At 35.9% G+C, this 17938-nt stretch overlaps 1 protein-coding gene across 1 annotated transcript; it reads right to left on the bottom strand.

Annotated features, from left to right (window-relative positions):
• Positions 1-536: 536 nt before the first annotated feature.
• On the bottom strand, positions 537-14410 carry LOC21401394 (callose synthase 3). The gene is made up of 43 exons (XM_010089096.2): positions 14158-14410; positions 13759-14004; positions 12822-12922; positions 12593-12717; positions 12414-12507; positions 12161-12271; positions 11966-12082; positions 11748-11840; positions 11386-11477; positions 10957-11083; positions 10691-10828; positions 10498-10574; positions 10329-10422; positions 9659-9781; positions 9458-9575; positions 8838-9172; positions 8704-8756; positions 8544-8604; positions 8253-8334; positions 8112-8161; positions 7934-8020; positions 7434-7568; positions 7224-7318; positions 6992-7076; positions 6750-6910; positions 6498-6621; positions 6304-6404; positions 6071-6203; positions 5839-5990; positions 5550-5659; positions 5322-5447; positions 5154-5222; positions 4867-5056; positions 4625-4784; positions 4021-4140; positions 3827-3942; positions 3662-3745; positions 3375-3487; positions 3053-3282; positions 2161-2958; positions 1821-1871; positions 1335-1520; positions 537-965 (listed from the first exon to the last, which is right to left on the bottom strand). Exons 2-43 carry the CDS (start codon positions 13946-13948, stop codon positions 717-719), a joined length of 5856 nt encoding a protein of 1951 aa, XP_010087398.1. The 5' UTR covers positions 13949-14004; positions 14158-14410; the 3' UTR covers positions 537-716.
• Between the last annotated feature and the right edge of the window lie 3528 nt (positions 14411-17938).

The raw sequence follows: 17938 nt of genomic DNA, 5'->3' as shown, positions 1-17938 counted from the left end.
AAAGAAGGAGATTTCTGAGAAACTTTGGATTATCATGCATGTTTTTTTTTTTTCCGGATTTTTGTGTGTTTTTGAACCCTGTTTTTTTACATGGATAAATTTTACGCCATTTGTACTTGTATTTTCGAATACTATTGTTATGTGCGAGCTTCCAGAAAACTCCGTACCAAAAGCTCTTCATTGCTCTTTATTTATTATTTTTTTCCTTTTTTGTTCTTCTCAGTAGTCTTTTTGTTCGTTAGAAGTAATAAAATTGATAGTGTGGTTTGTAGTTATTTGTTTTAAAATCAATAATCTGTTATTTACTTCAATTATTTAGTGTAAATCTTCGATTTACTTCATTACAGCTACAAATGTACCACATGTCGTCCACCGTTCCAACAAGAAAAAACCCAGAATTAAAAACGCGATGCCGTTTTTCATTGAGACGTAAAATTAAAGTTGGAAGGTGGTGTACGCTGGTCGGGATGAGAAGCAATAACGCAAAAATAAGTGATCGTTTAAAAACAACGACAGAACAAGCTTACACAGGAAACTGAATAAAATCCCTCCAATCGTTTGAATTAGAAAAGATGGTGGGGGCGCTCGTCAATCACCAGACGGAATTAACAAAATTGCAGCCCCAACCTCAAAGTTCATAATTTACATTAGATATGAACATTTCAATAACAATAAACAGTTTTCTTTTGTGTGTTCTTGCTTGTCGGTAAGTTGGCTCACTCTTTGTTTCGGGACGATCGATCTTTCCTTTGCCCGCCAAGAATACGAGAAATCTGCAAACCTCTGCTAAACGCTTGGTTGAAGAGCATACGGGTCTGGAATTCCGACACAAATGGGAACCAAGCCAAGAATGCAACTGGAGTAAAGAGAAGCAAACCCATCACAATCTCGTAGCCTCTAGCAAGTGTCCGAATAGATCCCCAGAACCCAGCTCTATGGACAACAGGCTTCAAGGCTTGTGCAATCTGGTTGGACATGAATAGGAAACAACATATTAGGCGATTGCAGCATATTCATATCAGAGAAGCTAATCGAAGTGGATGATGCAAAGAGCTATATTATCTGCAATCAGCGATGCCAGGCACCACTACTCATGGGTCCCACATGCATCAGGCGGTGCCCAGACACCATTGATGCCCTTAACCATTGTTACATTCTAATTAACCAGAAATAAAATGGCAATTTACTAAATAAGAAATCTTTTAAGACAGCAGATGACAGATAAATGTAAAAGCAGAAAATCAAAAATTTCCAAATTAACAGATCTACCTTCATTAGAGTTCAAAAGAAACGGAATATGAATATAGAAGTATTTAGAGAAACTTATAACTGACCAAAAGAATTCCCCAGCCAGTCGGCATGAAAGCAAGAATACACACAATAATGTCCTGCACTGTCATGTGTGGAAGGGCGATCAAAGTGACCAGAATGGACACAAAAGTTAAGAATATCAATCCCTTGATCAGCCGGAACATGAGTTGGAAATTTGCACTGAATTTTCGCCTCCCAACTGACACGGTCTTCAAAAAGGAAGGAAAAACACAGAACTCAGTCAAAGTTCATGGAATAAATAAATTAAAAACAGCCCACATCTGAATAGGCGTCAGTAAACAACAACATTGCTGTATGTAATTCATTTAGGAAACAACTCGGAATATATACTGAACACAATAAGGAAGAACCTAAACAATAAAAATTAAATAGCCCAACGAATAGAACTGCATCAATTTGTTGTTTGAGGAACAAATAATGCCTTTAGGAAGAAATCACTTTATACCCAAAACTGGGGTGTGGGGGTTGGGGCGCGAATTGAAACTCACCTTCATCACAAACAATATTACAAAAATGACCAGCCACGAGATGCCATAAACCTGAAAATAATTGAAAACCCATGATGTTAGCTATTCAGAATAAAACAAGTCACGAGAAGATAAAGACTCCAAAACTAGCATAATATGGCTTGTTAGGCTACTCTGCATTGCCACCATGTATTTATATCATCAAGCTAAGCAAAAATAAAATACTGTTAAAGAATCAGAACAAAATAATTGACACTCTTAACAAATTGGAAAAAAAAAATGAGAATGATTTTCTACTACTACTATTTCTTGTTAAGCAGAGAGAGTGAGAACAAAGAAGGATTACTGAGTCAGGATTTACCAGAAAACTTTTGGTCTTCCTTGAAATGGTCAAGTGATATACAAGCCCATACTGATAAATAAAGAATCGAATAGCCAACAATATCTCAACTATTATACCACGCTTCCCAGAATGACGGAGATGCTCTTGTTCCTCTTCCCACCATGATTCCCAACTCTTTTCAGGAGGAACACCAATACCCCCTCGATTGCTTATCCACTTGTTCCAATCAGTCCAATCATCAACAATCTTTTGCCACTCAAAACCCGAAGGATTGAAAAGGAAAGGTGCGAAAAGCCAGGTGCCAACCATAAACCACATGGATATAGTGATCAAAACATAGGCAACAGCACTTCTATAAGGTTGGCCAAAAATTTGGTATACAATCAATAAGATCATGAGCTCAAGGCCCTTCACAAAGTGGCTGCGCGAGTAAAGCCTATAGTTATCAGCAAATTTGGCATGGAACACAACAAAACCTCGACCTGTGGGCCTATATTTTGCACCTCCATGAAGTAACGTCCTTCCATAATAGTGGGTTTTTGTTCCAAGTGAGAATGTGAAAAACACTGGGGCTAGTTGCAATTGCATCAGTATGAATTCGCTCAGTGCTGTCCGGAAACCCCTTTCCAGGCCAATTTCCATCAACATAGGCAGGGCCATCAAAAATCCTATCTGGACAAAAGATTGAGAAACGAGAGCGACTTGAAGAGACTGATTATCCCGTATACCTTTTTGAGTACTTAAACCTTCTTCAAGTCCACTAAGAACGAGATAAAGGCGACCATATAGAAACACATATACAGTAAGCACGGTTATCTGCAAGAGGGAGACAGGTTATATTGTTCAGTGCCTTCAAATACTATAAAGCAGTTTAAACCTGAATTATACAGCAAAAAGTTAGTAATAATACCAAATTACTAAAGTAGAAACCAATTGTGGTGAAATAACATGACAACATCCGGAAAAAATCAAAACGATGTCCAAGACGATATATATCTCGACTCATTGTCTGCTCTCCATTTCCGTTGGCTATTTTCGCCTCAAACATAGAAATCTGGTTGAGGCCCACATCTCTCCCCTTCCCAACTTGTATGTACTCGTGATGAGTTACATTGCCTTCACGCAATGTAGAATTGAATCCTGCAAAACAATCGTGTTATTCATTGGTAACACCAAAATCATGTATAAAATACAAGAAAGAGTTTTCTTCACTCAAAAAAGTCCTTTTTTACCAGCAAATATGTCTTCACTCAGATTGATAACCTTGGACGCTTTGCTGACGCCTCCTCTAGTAAGGTGAAAGAGCCTATCAAACACATCGGGATGACCATAGTGGAAGCGAACCCTGAAAGAGCAGTAACAAAGAACCAAGAGCTTAAGTTAGCAACGATAAACAACAAACTTGTAAAGAAAAGGAACAAAAGGAAACAAAATTTTCAGTTACAATAACCCATTGGACTTGGGCCTATTTTTCCTTTTTACACGAATCTTTGAAAGAGATTTAGAAGTTTTAACTTACTTCAGTGGGTTGGCCAACAATCTCTGTCCAATAGTCACAAAACTAGTCTCTTGATTTGACATGAACCAAGCTAGAGAAGAAACACTACACCACATAGCGGATCAGTCAGAAATACAGTAATTATAAACATATTTCTATCTAATTCACAATTACCAGCAAATCTACCTTCCAGTAAATATATGCTCCCTCAGTCCAAGAATCGAAGGATTTCTCACACCATGCTTCTTTAGAAATTCTTGCAGCAAGTTTCTCATCTTTAAGGCTTCTTCCATGTAATTATCCTGTAAAAGTTTCAGAAACATTAGAAGATTGACAATAGGCCACAAGATGAACTTTTGCAATAGTGTAAAATGTCTTACCTGGTTCATATCTATTGTCTGCAAACCCTCCCCACGTGTGAAAATAATGGCATGGTTCTGGTTTTCTGGCTTTCCCTCGCCCAAAATGGCAGGTCCTGGAAGCCTTATTCTATAGATAATCTGTGTACAGAAAATGGCACGATTTAGTGAAAAATATTATGTAGTCATTAAGTCAGACTCAAACGAAAACCCAACAAGAATTGTAAACAGTTTACTTGCTTGGAAACTATTTACTCATGATGGGCATTTATACGTTTAAGGCTTTAAATATTTAATAATCCATATTGAGAGACTAGTCTAGAATTAATTAACATATCTTGATATGCGTCTAAGGTTCAACCAATAGATTAACCCAAATGTCATGCTTATTTTGCAACACAATTTAGCCATTGCTAGTGTTTCAAACTATGAGTTTGAAATGGAGAGCAATTGCATATTTGAATCTAATGTAATGAGTGTGACATGGACCAAATTGATACCTACGAAGCTCAAGGAACTTGATAGCTAGGTCATGCAATCATCAATATTATACAAGAAAAGAAAGCATTACTAAATGTCTGGCATTGCACCATCCATTTGAACACACTGTCGTAATGATGTGTACCTGGTCCAGATTTTGAAACGGTTCCTGAGAATCAATGGATTTTGTTGGCAAAGCCTTGACCAGAGTTGAATAATAAAGTTTCGGGTTGTTTCTTGTACTTGATCTGTCTATGCTTGTTTGCTCAACCTCATCAATATACGCCACACGAAGTGATGGATATCTGCCATATTGAAAGACTTGTCAATTAAATTTTTTGACAGAAAACAGTTCAAGAATATACTATATGCCTGGTGGACACGTACGTTGTCATGAGCTTCAAGGTGTCCAGTGCACGAGGATCACCAGATCGCTTGTGAATACCATAAAGTTGGCAAGATACGACATATGTGAATTTCATATCAGCTACTGCTTGGCATTGTGCCCAAAGTGATCTTTCCCCTTTCTGTTGATCCTCTGAATTCAATTCCACAGCCTTGTAGCCCTCCATCAAATCTAAAGCCGTGAAAATTCCGAATAAGACTGCATTCTTAGGTCTTAGCATCATACATAAAAGAAGACATGACTTTTTTCCATGAGATAAAAAAAATACCCTCGTCTCTAGCCATATCAAGAAAAGCCTGAAGCTCCAATGCTTTCCGATAGTACATCATACCCCTTACTGAAATTCATACACAAACTTTAGTAACTGTAAGGAAAAACATGAAAAACAATATGCAAAAGGCAATCTCTTCGCGAAAGATTATCCAGTAGAAATTACCAGTTCTAGTCAAAGTCTGGCCTCTATATGAGGCCCAAAGACGTAGTTCTTCTTCCAATTCATCAGATTTTTTTAGTTCCTCCTCATTACTGCAATTCACTCGCTGAAGGAAGTTTTCCCATTCATCTGGATGTTTTAATCCAACAGTTGATTAACAAAACAATCATATTTTCTTCACGCGAAAGACTATACAATGCCAGACAATTAATGGTGTAGTGAGAAATAAACCTGGAAAAATCTTTTGCAGGTAGAACAATATTGAGACACCATCCTCATTTGGTTCTTCCAAATCACGCAAGGAGAAAAGAACCTCCTCTGTGTAGTAAGGAGTCAAAACACTACAGGTAAAAAGTTTTTTATTTTGGTCAGGAAAGAGCCATAGAAAAAGAAAAGAGACACAAGCCTACAACATCCAACTAACCGGCAATATTGCAGATAAATGCAAGACACAGTGAGTTGCAATAGAAGGAAGATGCAATGAGTAGAACAGTTATTAACATTCTGACAAAAAACTTACGAGAAAGAAAGCATATTGCGAACTTTTGGGGCATCAGGCATGTCCATAAACAACGAGTTTGAGAAAAAAGAAATTCTCCTTCTAGCCTCTAAATTGGATGGCACGTCCATGGCAGATTCCTTTGTGGTAAGCAACAGATAAAGTCGTTTTATCTGAAATAGAGACATGTGATCTTAGGAACTTCAACGACTTCAATATTATGTCATAACTCAAATCTAAATTGATGGAACACCTTCTCTTTCCATGCTTCTGTTAGTGGCTTGATAGGAAAATTGATAGCTCCAGCAGATGCAAATAACTGATATTGTTGATCAAGTGGAATCATCCCCTCAAGCCCAGATCCAGCGTGGCTTGAATCCATCAAACTACTCAACAAAATAATGACACATTATTACTAGGATATAGCATAATGCACATCTGAGGAGGAATGCACATCTGAGGAGGAATCAAGTAACAATTCAACACCTCGATATATGATCCTCCATCATTATGTCTCTAGTCACAGTTTCCAACATGTCCTGGAAAGTAAGCACAACTTGATTGCTGTCCTCCTGCTTGTTCTCTAACTGCAAAATTATGGTTATGTTATTGATCGAAATAAAACCTGATTAACATGACTGAGCTCGAGACTATATTTCTAGGGAATATTCGAATCTTACCAAGAGCTTGATAAGCTTAACAAAGTGCTCATAGAGATTAGGAAGAGCACTCATCTTGAACTCAACAAGTAGATCGCCACTTTCTATGTGCTTTTCAACCTCAGAGAATGTGTATTCTACAACCCTGGAAAGCCAATAAGATAAATTACCACTTGCAGGCAAAAAAAAAAAAAAAAAAAGGACAACAGACTCGGAGATTAAATGAAGCTATGACGAGTCCACTAAGACTTCTTAAACTGTACTGAAACTCACTCTTTTTCACGTTCACCTTGAACCAGGCACTTAATAATGTTCCTAAATGAAGCATAACATTCACGAACAGCACAAGACATGTAACTGTCAGCCTCAATTCTCTTTTTTAGCTCTTTATCCTTTCCGTTGCTGTCCTTGGCCATGTCTAATGCTATAGGGATCTAAAGGGCAGACACACAATAAAGAATGTACATCAGAAATTGAACATTATAGAATCTCTCTCTATGCATAATAAAACAAACCTTGCTAGCAAGTAAAAACGGAGGCCATTGTATAAGATCCAAATCACGATCTGCCCAGTAAGGAACAAGCAAAAGGTCCATTTCCCTGATAATCACAAGAAAGCTCAACCAAGTGCAACAAGGGGGAAAAGGAAAATGAAAGAAAAATGCTACTCGTATGGAACTACTATAATGTTCAGTTACCACTTAGAATGAAGATTACAGCATGCAGAATATAATCTTTTTAGATTACCTAATGCTTATGAGATCTTCTTCTCTAAAACTACTGATGATTTTGTTCCATAGCTGAGCAAACCTTGCTGCTCCCTTCTCTTTGTTGGATGGGATCTTCAATATAAAAAATATATACATAACTCATAACAATGGTCTTATTATTTTTAATCATAGCAAATGCACTAGACAAAAATCCCAAAACTCAAAAGGTACAGTATGTAAAACCAACCTCGTCAAAGTTACGAGAGAAGGTTGCCCTCAGCCCTTTCTTCTTTGGCTCATTCTTTTCCTCAGGAACCAAACGAGAATTAAACGCACCTGGAAGAGACTCGAACCGAGATCTTAACATTCCCAATGTTCGAATCTGGTACAAATTTTGAAGCAACAATAAGTCACATGATTTCATAACTCATCAAGACAAGTCCTAATACACAAATTCTCTCAAAGGCTTAAGCTGTTAAGTCGTGTCAATAAATGTTAATTAGAAGGCCCAACACATGAATACTTAATTACAAGCTCGAAACATATTAAAGACCCAACATGTGATGACAATTTTGAAAAGTATAATGCTACTATTTTAGTTTACCAATTCCTCCAAAAGCTTAAGTTGTTAGGAGGTGGGCCAACAATAGTTTTATATTCTAAAAGGTCATTCATTCATTTATCCTTTAGATTTCCAAATTGGAAAAGGCAAATATATATCCAATTAAAGAATGAGAGAAACTCTACCTCTCCGAGGCGTCGAAATGCTCCATAGATACCCCCAAATAATGTGGAGAATATTGCATACCAAATCTGGGTATCCATAAAATAGACCTACAAAACGTTGCTTTATTAGAATATTCATTAAGGTCTGCCAAATATAACGAGAAACATTGGTTATAACGTAAGCTGACAAAGTCCATACAAGAATAATCGGAGCCCAAAGTGCAATTACAACACCAATATTGTTTTTTGCTGCACAAAGAGAGCAATAAGTGAATTATTGATGAGAAAATAAAACATACATACAAAACATAAATATGAATATGTGCCATATGTTATGTACCACGAGGAAAGAACTCATGCCATTGAAAAGTCGTAACATGTGCTTCCATGATTGCTTTAGTTGGACCGATTAGAGGCTTTATCTGCAACAAGAATGGAAGGTTATAAAAAATAATGTGCAGTGGCGCAAACCAAGAATTGAGATCAAACACAATGAACCTCAAGAGATGTTAATACAGATTAAAAATACCCAAGGGGACACTATCGTCTACGACTATATCAATTTGTTCATTGAAAGAAGGAGGATTAACAACTAAAAGTTTCCAGGCTAAATAGAATGTGGAAAAAATACCTCAATATAGTAGCTGAAAGCCAACTTCGTGATTAAAAGGAGAACCCAAAACATAGTATACCTAGAAGTTTAAATCAAAGAAATAGCAGACATCAGATTGAAGCATAATGACAATATCTAAAGAAGCAATCCAGCAATCAATTGAACGACGGAATCTTACTTAAAAAGGGACATTGTACTCTCATGCATTCCCCTGCCGACGTAAAGGCGAGGCTGCAAATGGCCAGAAATCAAAAAATTGAACGGCAAGATCACGACACCAAAACAATGCACAACTAACAAAACTTTGCTAACCTGTGACCACCACATCATTAGCATTACGATCCTATAGTTCGATCTCTCAAGGAAACGACGAATGAATGGAAAAAGAAACAACACTGCAGCCACCATATTTGGAGACAAGTAGATGACAACAGCCAGAATAAACAAGGAAGGCGAATTGGAGCTGTTCCCAAACCAGCCTTTGATAATATGAGCAAATCCAGGAGGATTCTTCCAAGAATAAGCATAAGTAACCGGTAGGATTATCACCCAAGCAGCAGCTGAAACAACCTTCAAAATGTATCGTAATTTCACATGAAATGACATACTCCATTGGGCTTTCCAACTAAGAATTACATCAAGGACAGCTGCAGAAGTCAAAATAAACCATCAAATAATTACTAGCACTTGGTAAAATATACATGGCCATTTAATATAGTTTTCCAACTCGCCATAAATACTCCCCAGCCGAAAGGAAGAATACAAAATAAATTTAAAATTCCACAAAATCCAATGAAATGATTAAAAACCCTAACTGCTACAATATTACTCGAGCAAAATGCATAAAGAAATAAAAAAGCATGCACTTAAAATCCATATGCAGAAGAATGGAAAATATAAAATACATGCGCATGAGATTAAACTTTACTTACCTTGCCCAAGCTTCAATATTGCAGCAGTTATGAACACACTCAATACTTTCTTGAAAACATCGTCAGTGAAGATAGAACCAGGTGTCCCAGAACCATTCCAAGCGATGATAATCATGGCCTTCAAGAAAACACCCACATTCAGCGCCAAGTCATAAAGTTAGAGACGAGAAAACACGATCACATTAGGTGGAAGTTAAATACCTGTAAACATAGAATAAAAAAACCCCACAAACGATCAAAGCTTCTAAAAACATGCCAAAATGACCGTATCTCAACAAAGTTAGCTTTTCCGACCCAACGATCTCTGCTAAGTGGCTTTCCATCCTACAGACAATAACCAGAAATTATGGCTCCATTAAGTGAATTATATCTTTCGTTTTGAACAGGGACTATTAACCCAAGATTACATCTTTCAGATGAACATGACAAAAAAAAGAATTGAGTGCTTACAAGCTTGATCTAGTAAGTAAAAAAAAAAAAAAAAAAAAAAAAAAAAAAAGAAAAGAAAAGAAAAGAAAAAGAAAGAAGAAGCAACAAACATGCAAAAACACCACCAAGAAACAAATGAAATATGTGAACAAATAGGAAATCTTTTACTTTCCATCATTTATGGGCTTATTATACTCACTAAGGCATCATCAAAGACGTGGTCACAATACTATATTATAGTACTTTCCATCATAAGTACCTCATTACATTCGAATCTCAATAAAGACGCAGTCAAATCAAGAGAGAACTTAATGTCAAATTTTATCACCTATTCCCATCTTAAAGCACCAGTGCACGTGAGAGATCCATTTCTTGGTCTAACTATTCTTCTTTTATTCTCATTGTATGTAAAAGAGACGGAAAAATGAAAAGCATGGCTTACCCCACTTCTTTCACGACGAAGTTGTTCGAGGGGCAAGCAAAAGAAATCAGCATCTGCACGCATTGGCCAACCTAACCGGAAACAATCAACTGACCTATAATCCATTGAAAGGAATTAATCACGGCTTCATACCCAACTAAGAAAAATCCAAAACAACCAAATATAATACCAGAAATATTCGTTTAAATCATCGTAATTCCTCCATTGTGAATGTTTTGATCTTCCTTTTTTACTTCTTTCAGCTTCCTGTCAAGGCAAGCAACCAGAAGATTTATAACTCATAAAAAGATCATCCTATGTCCAAAATTTCAAATACATTTAACCTTCAGAAAAAGACATGACAAAGAAGGTGCATAAAGAACCTTTGCAATCACTTCATAGATGGGAGTAACAACTTTTTTCAAGAAAGCCTCCTCTTCACCTCCATAGGCTGGCTTCACATTTTCACCTGTCATGGGACTGACATTCCCGGCTAGCATACCATACAATTCAAATGCCATCTAAAACATAACAGAGGAAGTTAGAATCAAATCTACGATGCACTAACTTGAAAAAGCACCATCATAGGAGCTGCTACAGACAACATATTATTAAGTATTAATGAACGGTGATATCTCAAGCAACTTACATGATGATATATATAACAAAGGCATTCAGGCATGAATCTTAAATTTGCAGCCTCTCCCCATATTAAAAGATACAGGCCCATGTATAGAAGTTTGCGCTGTTGAACTTCCTGCTGTATGGTTGGTAGCCTGCAGTTAGACACACAAAACATGTAAAAGCATTCATAAACATCAAATTAGACATTGGACTTCTTTTTACAGAATAATAACTTGGGATGTACAAAAGTAAGCAGAAGACCGCTCTATAAACTCACAAAGATATATCAGAGCGATGACCTCGCAGATTAGATTATTACAAATAGAAAAAGTAACATATTGTATGCGTTCGAGACTGTATTTGTATGCGTTCGAGAATGTATCTCAGCATCTAATTCACTTAAATATATATAGCAAGAAAATCTCACTAAAAACTTAAAGAAAAAGGAACTCACCAAAGGCTACTTTTCCGACCCAAGTACTTGCACCATTTTTTATAGTTCTTGAAAAGCTTCTTCATCACTTCCGTCAAAGCACGATCATCCAACTAACAACATGAACGTACACGCCAAAAAAGCAAATAAAAAACTCAGCTGCTTATACATTATTAAATAGCCATTTGTTTGTTCTTTCTTCTAAAATTTCTAGACAACACTTTAACCCAGGACCTTTAGATTACAAAAACAATGACGTAACTACTGAGCTGTCCTATCAGGGACATGTTCTTACTTCCACCATTTTCAAATGAGAAGAGAGTAAAGTACTAATCATTTGAGAAGTTCATTCAGTTAGTAAGTATTACATTAACTACACTAACCTTGGGTTGCTGATCAGGCTTTGGAAACTGCCGTATGTGCACATTTGCAAGTAATAAAATCAGGTGCTCTCTTTGGTTTGCAACATTATCCTTCTGCAAATTGATTAAAGTAGCCAATGAATATGAAAATACCAAACAAATGATTGTTTATAATACAGCCAATGAAACTTTAGGTATTGCAATGTAAAAGAAGGTTTAAGTTTTGCATAATTAATTACCTGAAACCCAAACATTGCCTGAAGCCAATCCAGAATGTCTTCCTCTTTTCTCTTATTATATTCCTTGGTCCAGGGAAGACCCCTGGTGTTACGAAGAGCAACAACTGCAGCTTGAATCTACAATTAAGATACGGATTCATGTAAAATCATAACAAGGACACAATGCCAAAGCTAAAATGACTAATAAAATCATACCTCTGGATATTTCATAATTGCCTGGTTTGCACTATCAGGATCTAAAGGAAGAATATTGTAGGGTACCAAAATCTGCGTCTTCTCTGCAACTTTATCTTGGGCTTCCAAAATCTAGATTCATCAACCATAAGGAGTTACATATGGGCCATATGGCATCCAAAAGAAGTCCTTAAAATGATAGAGCCATATTAAAGCTAAAACAGATGATGACAGCATTAGAGATCTCTGGTCTATATCTGTCATATAGCCTCACCTCACGATCAACTTCCATAGATTGAGTCATATTAACAGCCTTTAAGACTTCAAAGAGAACATTAGCAGTCTGGTAAGCCTTGGTAAGCTGTGCACTGCAGAACAATAGGAAATGGATCATCAAGCAACGCAAAAACTGAAGCAACTCACCCAACACCATTCACCTAAAACAAGACCTACCGGTCAGCTTTATCTGCAGCATTTTGCAAAGCTTGGATATATTTTTTGTAGTAGTGCTGATAAAAAACCTGCATTTCACGTGCATCACTTTTTTTCACCCTACCCATTAGGGTCGGATCATTTTCCTGTCATTTAGTCAGATCAGCCAATGCTACAGCATGAACTACCAAGGTGGTTTTGGAGCACCACTACATATTGTATAGGACATCCATCAACATAGAAAATTTACCCTTTCAAGACGTTGAAGGAGGGCAGTTTTAAATTGCCGTACACCACGCCCACTTGATGTAGGATCCAATCTGTGAGCTTTCTCAAAGGCATAAAATCGACCTACAACAGATATCCATGCATGCATTGAATTTCTCATTATTGGGAATGAATTAATGAAATGGATATAACAAGGGAAGGACAAACTTTTCTATCAGAGAAAGTAACAAGTGAAAGACCAGCACAAAATGGAAACAAGAAACAGAAGGATGAAGTACGCTGAAAAAGGAATATCAAAAGATAGACGAATTGAAGCGCCATAAAGTAGACACCAGGGAGCATTTAACTTCTTTATGATACCCACAAAGTGAAAAAGAAATAGATTCATCACCTATTATACATAAAATCACAAAATGCAGATCAAACATACAAAAGATTAAGAGGAAAATCCACACCTCAAGATAAATGAATCCCATAAACAGTAACCTATAACGAAGACTAATCAGAATAAACAAATTATTTACTGTATTTTGTATCAGCGCGCAGTTTATCCATTGAAGGCCAAACTTCGCACCTTTAAAAAATGATTAAATTCAGAAATCATGCAATTAAAGTTTTTTGCGCCACTCCTAGACACAAATCATAAACTTAATACAGTGCATTGGAGCAAAAACAGAAGGTATTGCTTTTACATATCAGACGCTTTTTTTTTAGAATCTTAACTGTGGCAATGTAAGCGTAATAAGTAGAAACAAGACCGTCTACGTAAACAAAGAGGTACATTGCCAGTAGGATATTATATTAATATCCAGAAATGCCGTCCTTAATTCAAACGGAAACCAAAAATGGAAAATAAAAATATCAAATATCCACATTTCCACGTATCTAGTGATGCATTTCTATTTTCTAACTTGAATCCAAAGATACATTTTTAGCAAAAATCTGAAGCAAGCACTTACAGAGATAAGCGACCCTGGGGTTGCTCGACTCGACCTCATTGGCAACACGGAGAATCGGCGCAATCTCGACGAGCGACGACGGCACGACCTCACTGTCGAAGATGGATTCCCCAAGGTTCCCGGCGGTTTGCGTCCGCTGGATCCGCCTCTGCGGCTGCGGTGACTGATCGGACCTCCCTCTCGACGACATTTTTCCCTCTTAAGCTCCGATCAAAACTTCAGAGGAGCCAAAACCACTTCTTCGCCCTTAACACCAAATAAAAGAGGAAAAAATGGTTCAAGAAAATAAAAATAAAAAAAGCAAGATTTCCAAACAAAGGAGAAGATAAACCCTAGCGATGTACCAGGCACAGAGCCAAAGGAACAAACGAAGAGGAGAGAGAGAGAGAGAGTGATCACCAGCTGATTTAGGAGAACCTGAAAGGCTTAGAATCAGGCATCGAGCAGCGAGAAGAGAGCTTTTCTCCGGGAGGTAGTAATAGCAGCTTCCACTGCTCCGACGAACAGAAACCCTAGGAGAGAGAAAGTGCAGAGCAGAGCAGAACAGAGAGATAGAGAGATGAGGAAGGGAGAGAGAGAGAGAGAGAGAAGGCAAAGACAAATGGGCGTCTGCAGCAGAAAAAAACACTGCTGCAACTTTAAGCTACTTAGGTGCAAAGGAAGAGCTTTGTGAAAGTTATAAGTTTAAGCTACTAATCTGCTTGGATAGATGGCGCTTCTTGAGTGGCATACCATTTTGCCCAAAAGGACCCAGAAAAGACTGGTGGGACCAGATTCTTGAACTTCGGTTCAACAAGAGGCTTGCTTTTCTCAAAAATCACAGTACTGCCACTGTGAGAATAATTAATTGTGGGAGTGACCAGATGACCATTCTGACCTAACATTATATTCGATTAAAGATCGGTGTCAGAAAAATGTCGGATGTTGGCGGGGGTACTTTTGTAAATTAACTCCTTCCCGCTTGTAACTACTTACAGTGTTTATTTCGTAATAAAATGGAAAAGCAAAGGCATATTGGGAAAGTGACTCGAAATTCAAAAAAGTGATTCGCAAAGATCCAAGCCTTAAAACCGGATGAAAAGGTAGCCGTTTATGAATTACGAACGGACATTTCTACCCTTTTGTTAAAGTCGAATACCAGTTGGTACTGACGCTCACCAAAACACCAGTGAGGGTAAAATATTCATTATCAACGGCCGAGAAGAGGTGAGGGCAATTTAGGGATTGCGTTAATATAGACGGTCAATTTAGTCATTTAAGGAGGTAAGTAATTATCATGGGATACAAACTTAGGAGGGAAGATGATGGTCGGTTTGCTTTGCCTCAGGCCGATAACTTTTTTTCGCTTTTGGGGGGGGACCCACTGACCCGGGTTTTGGACTGACAAGGCATGGGAACATGGACGAGCGAGGACTCCACTTTCCGCAGTAAGTTCGCATATTCGAATTTTTAAAAGAAATTAGGCCTCATTCATTTCGTTATTCAAATTTAAAATTTAAATTTTATTACAGTAAAAAGTTTTCATAAACAGTCACATTTAATTTTTTTACTACAGTAAAAAACTCTTACATAAAATCATATCTCAACTCAAATTCTAAACTCGAATTAACAAAATGAACGAGGTCTTAAGAGATGTTTGGTTCATAAATTATAATCATAATATTAGAATTATTTTTTATTTATGTGTATTTTTTATGAGAAAAATTACTATAATTAATTATAAATCATTATTCAAATCATGGTATGAATCTTTTTATTAAACGTCTCTTTAGTTCATAGATTTAAAATTATGATTTAAAAATATTTTTAATTTATGTATATTTTTTATGAAAAAAAATATTATATTATGAATTATGATATGAATTATGACACAGATCTTTACTATAAATATAAACTTAATTTAAATTAAGATATTTTTTAAGAGTTTTTATTTAATAATAAAAAAATTATATATGACATTTTTTATAAGTTTTTAATTATAGAACGATGTCATAATTATTGTGATTAATTGGAAAAAATGATGATTATGATTTATGTGCACATAGACGCACAGTAATTCAAATACCTGCAGATGAAATAAAAGGGTTGTTCTTTTACATTTTTTAGTTAGGATAATTTGAGTGATGATCTTGAGTTAAGTTTAAGTTATAATTTGAGTTGAAGTTGTAACTTGAGTTTGTGTTTAGACATGCACATTTGAGTTATGATTTTAATTGAGAATCTTTTGAGCTTGTGTTTAGGTGGGTCAAAACTTAAATTTTTATTTAGATAGTATTTTAATAAAAACTCAATGGTGATGAAAATTTTTAATTACTATGGGTGAGGTTTTATTCGTCTTTTCGTTGTGAATGCATAGAAAAAATCATCTCAATCATAATTAAAACAAAAAAGTTATGACATTTTTAAGAATATAAAAAATATTGTCCATTAACTTGAGTTTGAGTTTATGAACTCGAATTGAAAGGAAAACTTGAACCCGAGTTTAGCCCCAAACTTTCTACTATAACATTTTTTTAATTTTTTTTCACCGTAGTAGAGTGAGACTATTTTGTTCACATAGATATCGCTTTGTTTGTTTCACAATTTAAATCACAGTTTAAATTTTTTACTATAATATTTTTTTCTCATAAACATTTAAACTTAACGTTTTTTACTATAACATTTCTCTCATATAAGTTTTCAATTCAAATTTTTAATTTGAACCCACAAAATAAACGAGCTATTGATATTACATTATTCTCACCTAACACTAGTAGACTATCTTAATCACTTCATAATAATATTACAATTGTATGTCGACAGAGTTAACTTTTTATTTTATATAATTCAGTTCACGCCCGCATTAGTCTAGTAAATATAACATTTTTTTCCCGTCAATAAAATATGGTTTGTACATTTGTATAACACTTATGGCTCATTCGAAAATGAGCTTAAAGCCTTAAACCATGTAGTTTAAATAAGAATTCAAATTTTGTAAGATAACTTGTTGACGGAGCTTTTTAAATTTAATTTAAAAAAAAAAACACTATAACAAATTATGAGTTGGAACCCATATTCCAAACAACTTCTTAATAAAATATGTCTTATGCATGTTACATTACACTCATTTACGTGTTATCATGTTATTCTTCCAACCTAAGACTTAACACTCGGATCCGTTTACTTCGCTGATTTGAGTTTGTAATTCGAGTTGAGATGTGATTCTGTGTGAGAGTTTTTTACTGTAGTAAAAAAGTTAGACGTGACTGTTTATGATAGCTTTTTACTGTAGCAAAACTCGAATTCTAAACTCGAATCGGCGAAATAAACAGGGTAGACTATTTCAATATACCATTGTCTGTACGTCACGGAACACTAGACAAAATATAAGTCTTGCCTCATGTTACATTACACTTGTTCCAGTGTTATCATATTACATCAAAAAGTTACAAACCTAAACAAATATTGTTGCACTTGCCATACCGTATTGCCGTCAGACTTGAGGCATTTGTCTCTGAATTTATTGTTGTATTTCAGCGTGATTAGTAGGAATACGCTATATGTCTAACTTTCCTGTTATTAGATTTTAGATTAAAAGAGAAATTTGTTGAATTTATCTTAAAATACATGAGTCTGAATTTTTTATTTTACTCTTAATTAATACCCTCTTATTAACATACACTTTAAGAAGTTGTCTCTTTTTAGGTAATTTTGATAAATACCCTTTGAAAGTGTATGGTCAGGATTTTTATTTTTACTCTTGATTCATAATTTTTTTAGTCAAATAATTACATTAATAAAAGAGTATTATTAAGAGTACGAGATAATAATTTACTCTTACACTTTTAAAGATAAATTTTATATTTTTCTCTCTCTTTCTTTTTAGATTAAATTGTAGGTGGTCCGTGACAAGCCAATTAATTGGGCTGATTAGTCCTGAAAGTGTGATTTCGACAAGTCACCAATTACACAACCAGGGGCTGGGCCTTGTCTTAGCTCCTCTTTGGCTTGTTCGCTTTGGCGCTTTATTTGTATTCGTCTCCAAGGAATCTACGCCCGATCATTCTTCCTTCCACAAAGCCGAGAGAGAGAGAGAGAGAATAAAATGAAAAGAAGACGTATCTCTTATCTTATAAAGAAAAATACGCAATGCCTGATGTGGACATTGCACGTACACACGCACCTTTCTTGCTTAACGTGA

Source organism: Morus notabilis, unplaced genomic scaffold (assembly GCF_000414095.1).
Source record: "Morus notabilis unplaced genomic scaffold, ASM41409v2 Scaffold89, whole genome shotgun sequence".
NCBI classification, from domain to species: domain Eukaryota; kingdom Viridiplantae; phylum Streptophyta; class Magnoliopsida; order Rosales; family Moraceae; genus Morus; species Morus notabilis.
Note: the sequence above shows the minus strand (reverse complement) of the source record. Positions and strands in the feature narration are given on the sequence as shown.

Bases quoted from the DNA above. Each gene is read 5' to 3' on its own strand.
- LOC21401394 (XM_010089096.2), bottom strand. From the start codon at position 13,948: ATGTCGTCGAGAGGGAGGTCCGATCAGTCACCGCAGCCGCAGAGGCGG. The intron at 6,405-6,497 runs GTAAGATTCGAA...ATAATTTTGCAG, and splicing joins TTAAGCTTATCAAGCTCTTG to TTAGAGAACAAGCAGGAGGA. The intron at 5,057-5,153 runs GTATTTTTTTTA...TCACGGCTTTAG, and splicing joins TGATATGGCTAGAGACGAGG to ATTTGATGGAGGGCTACAAG.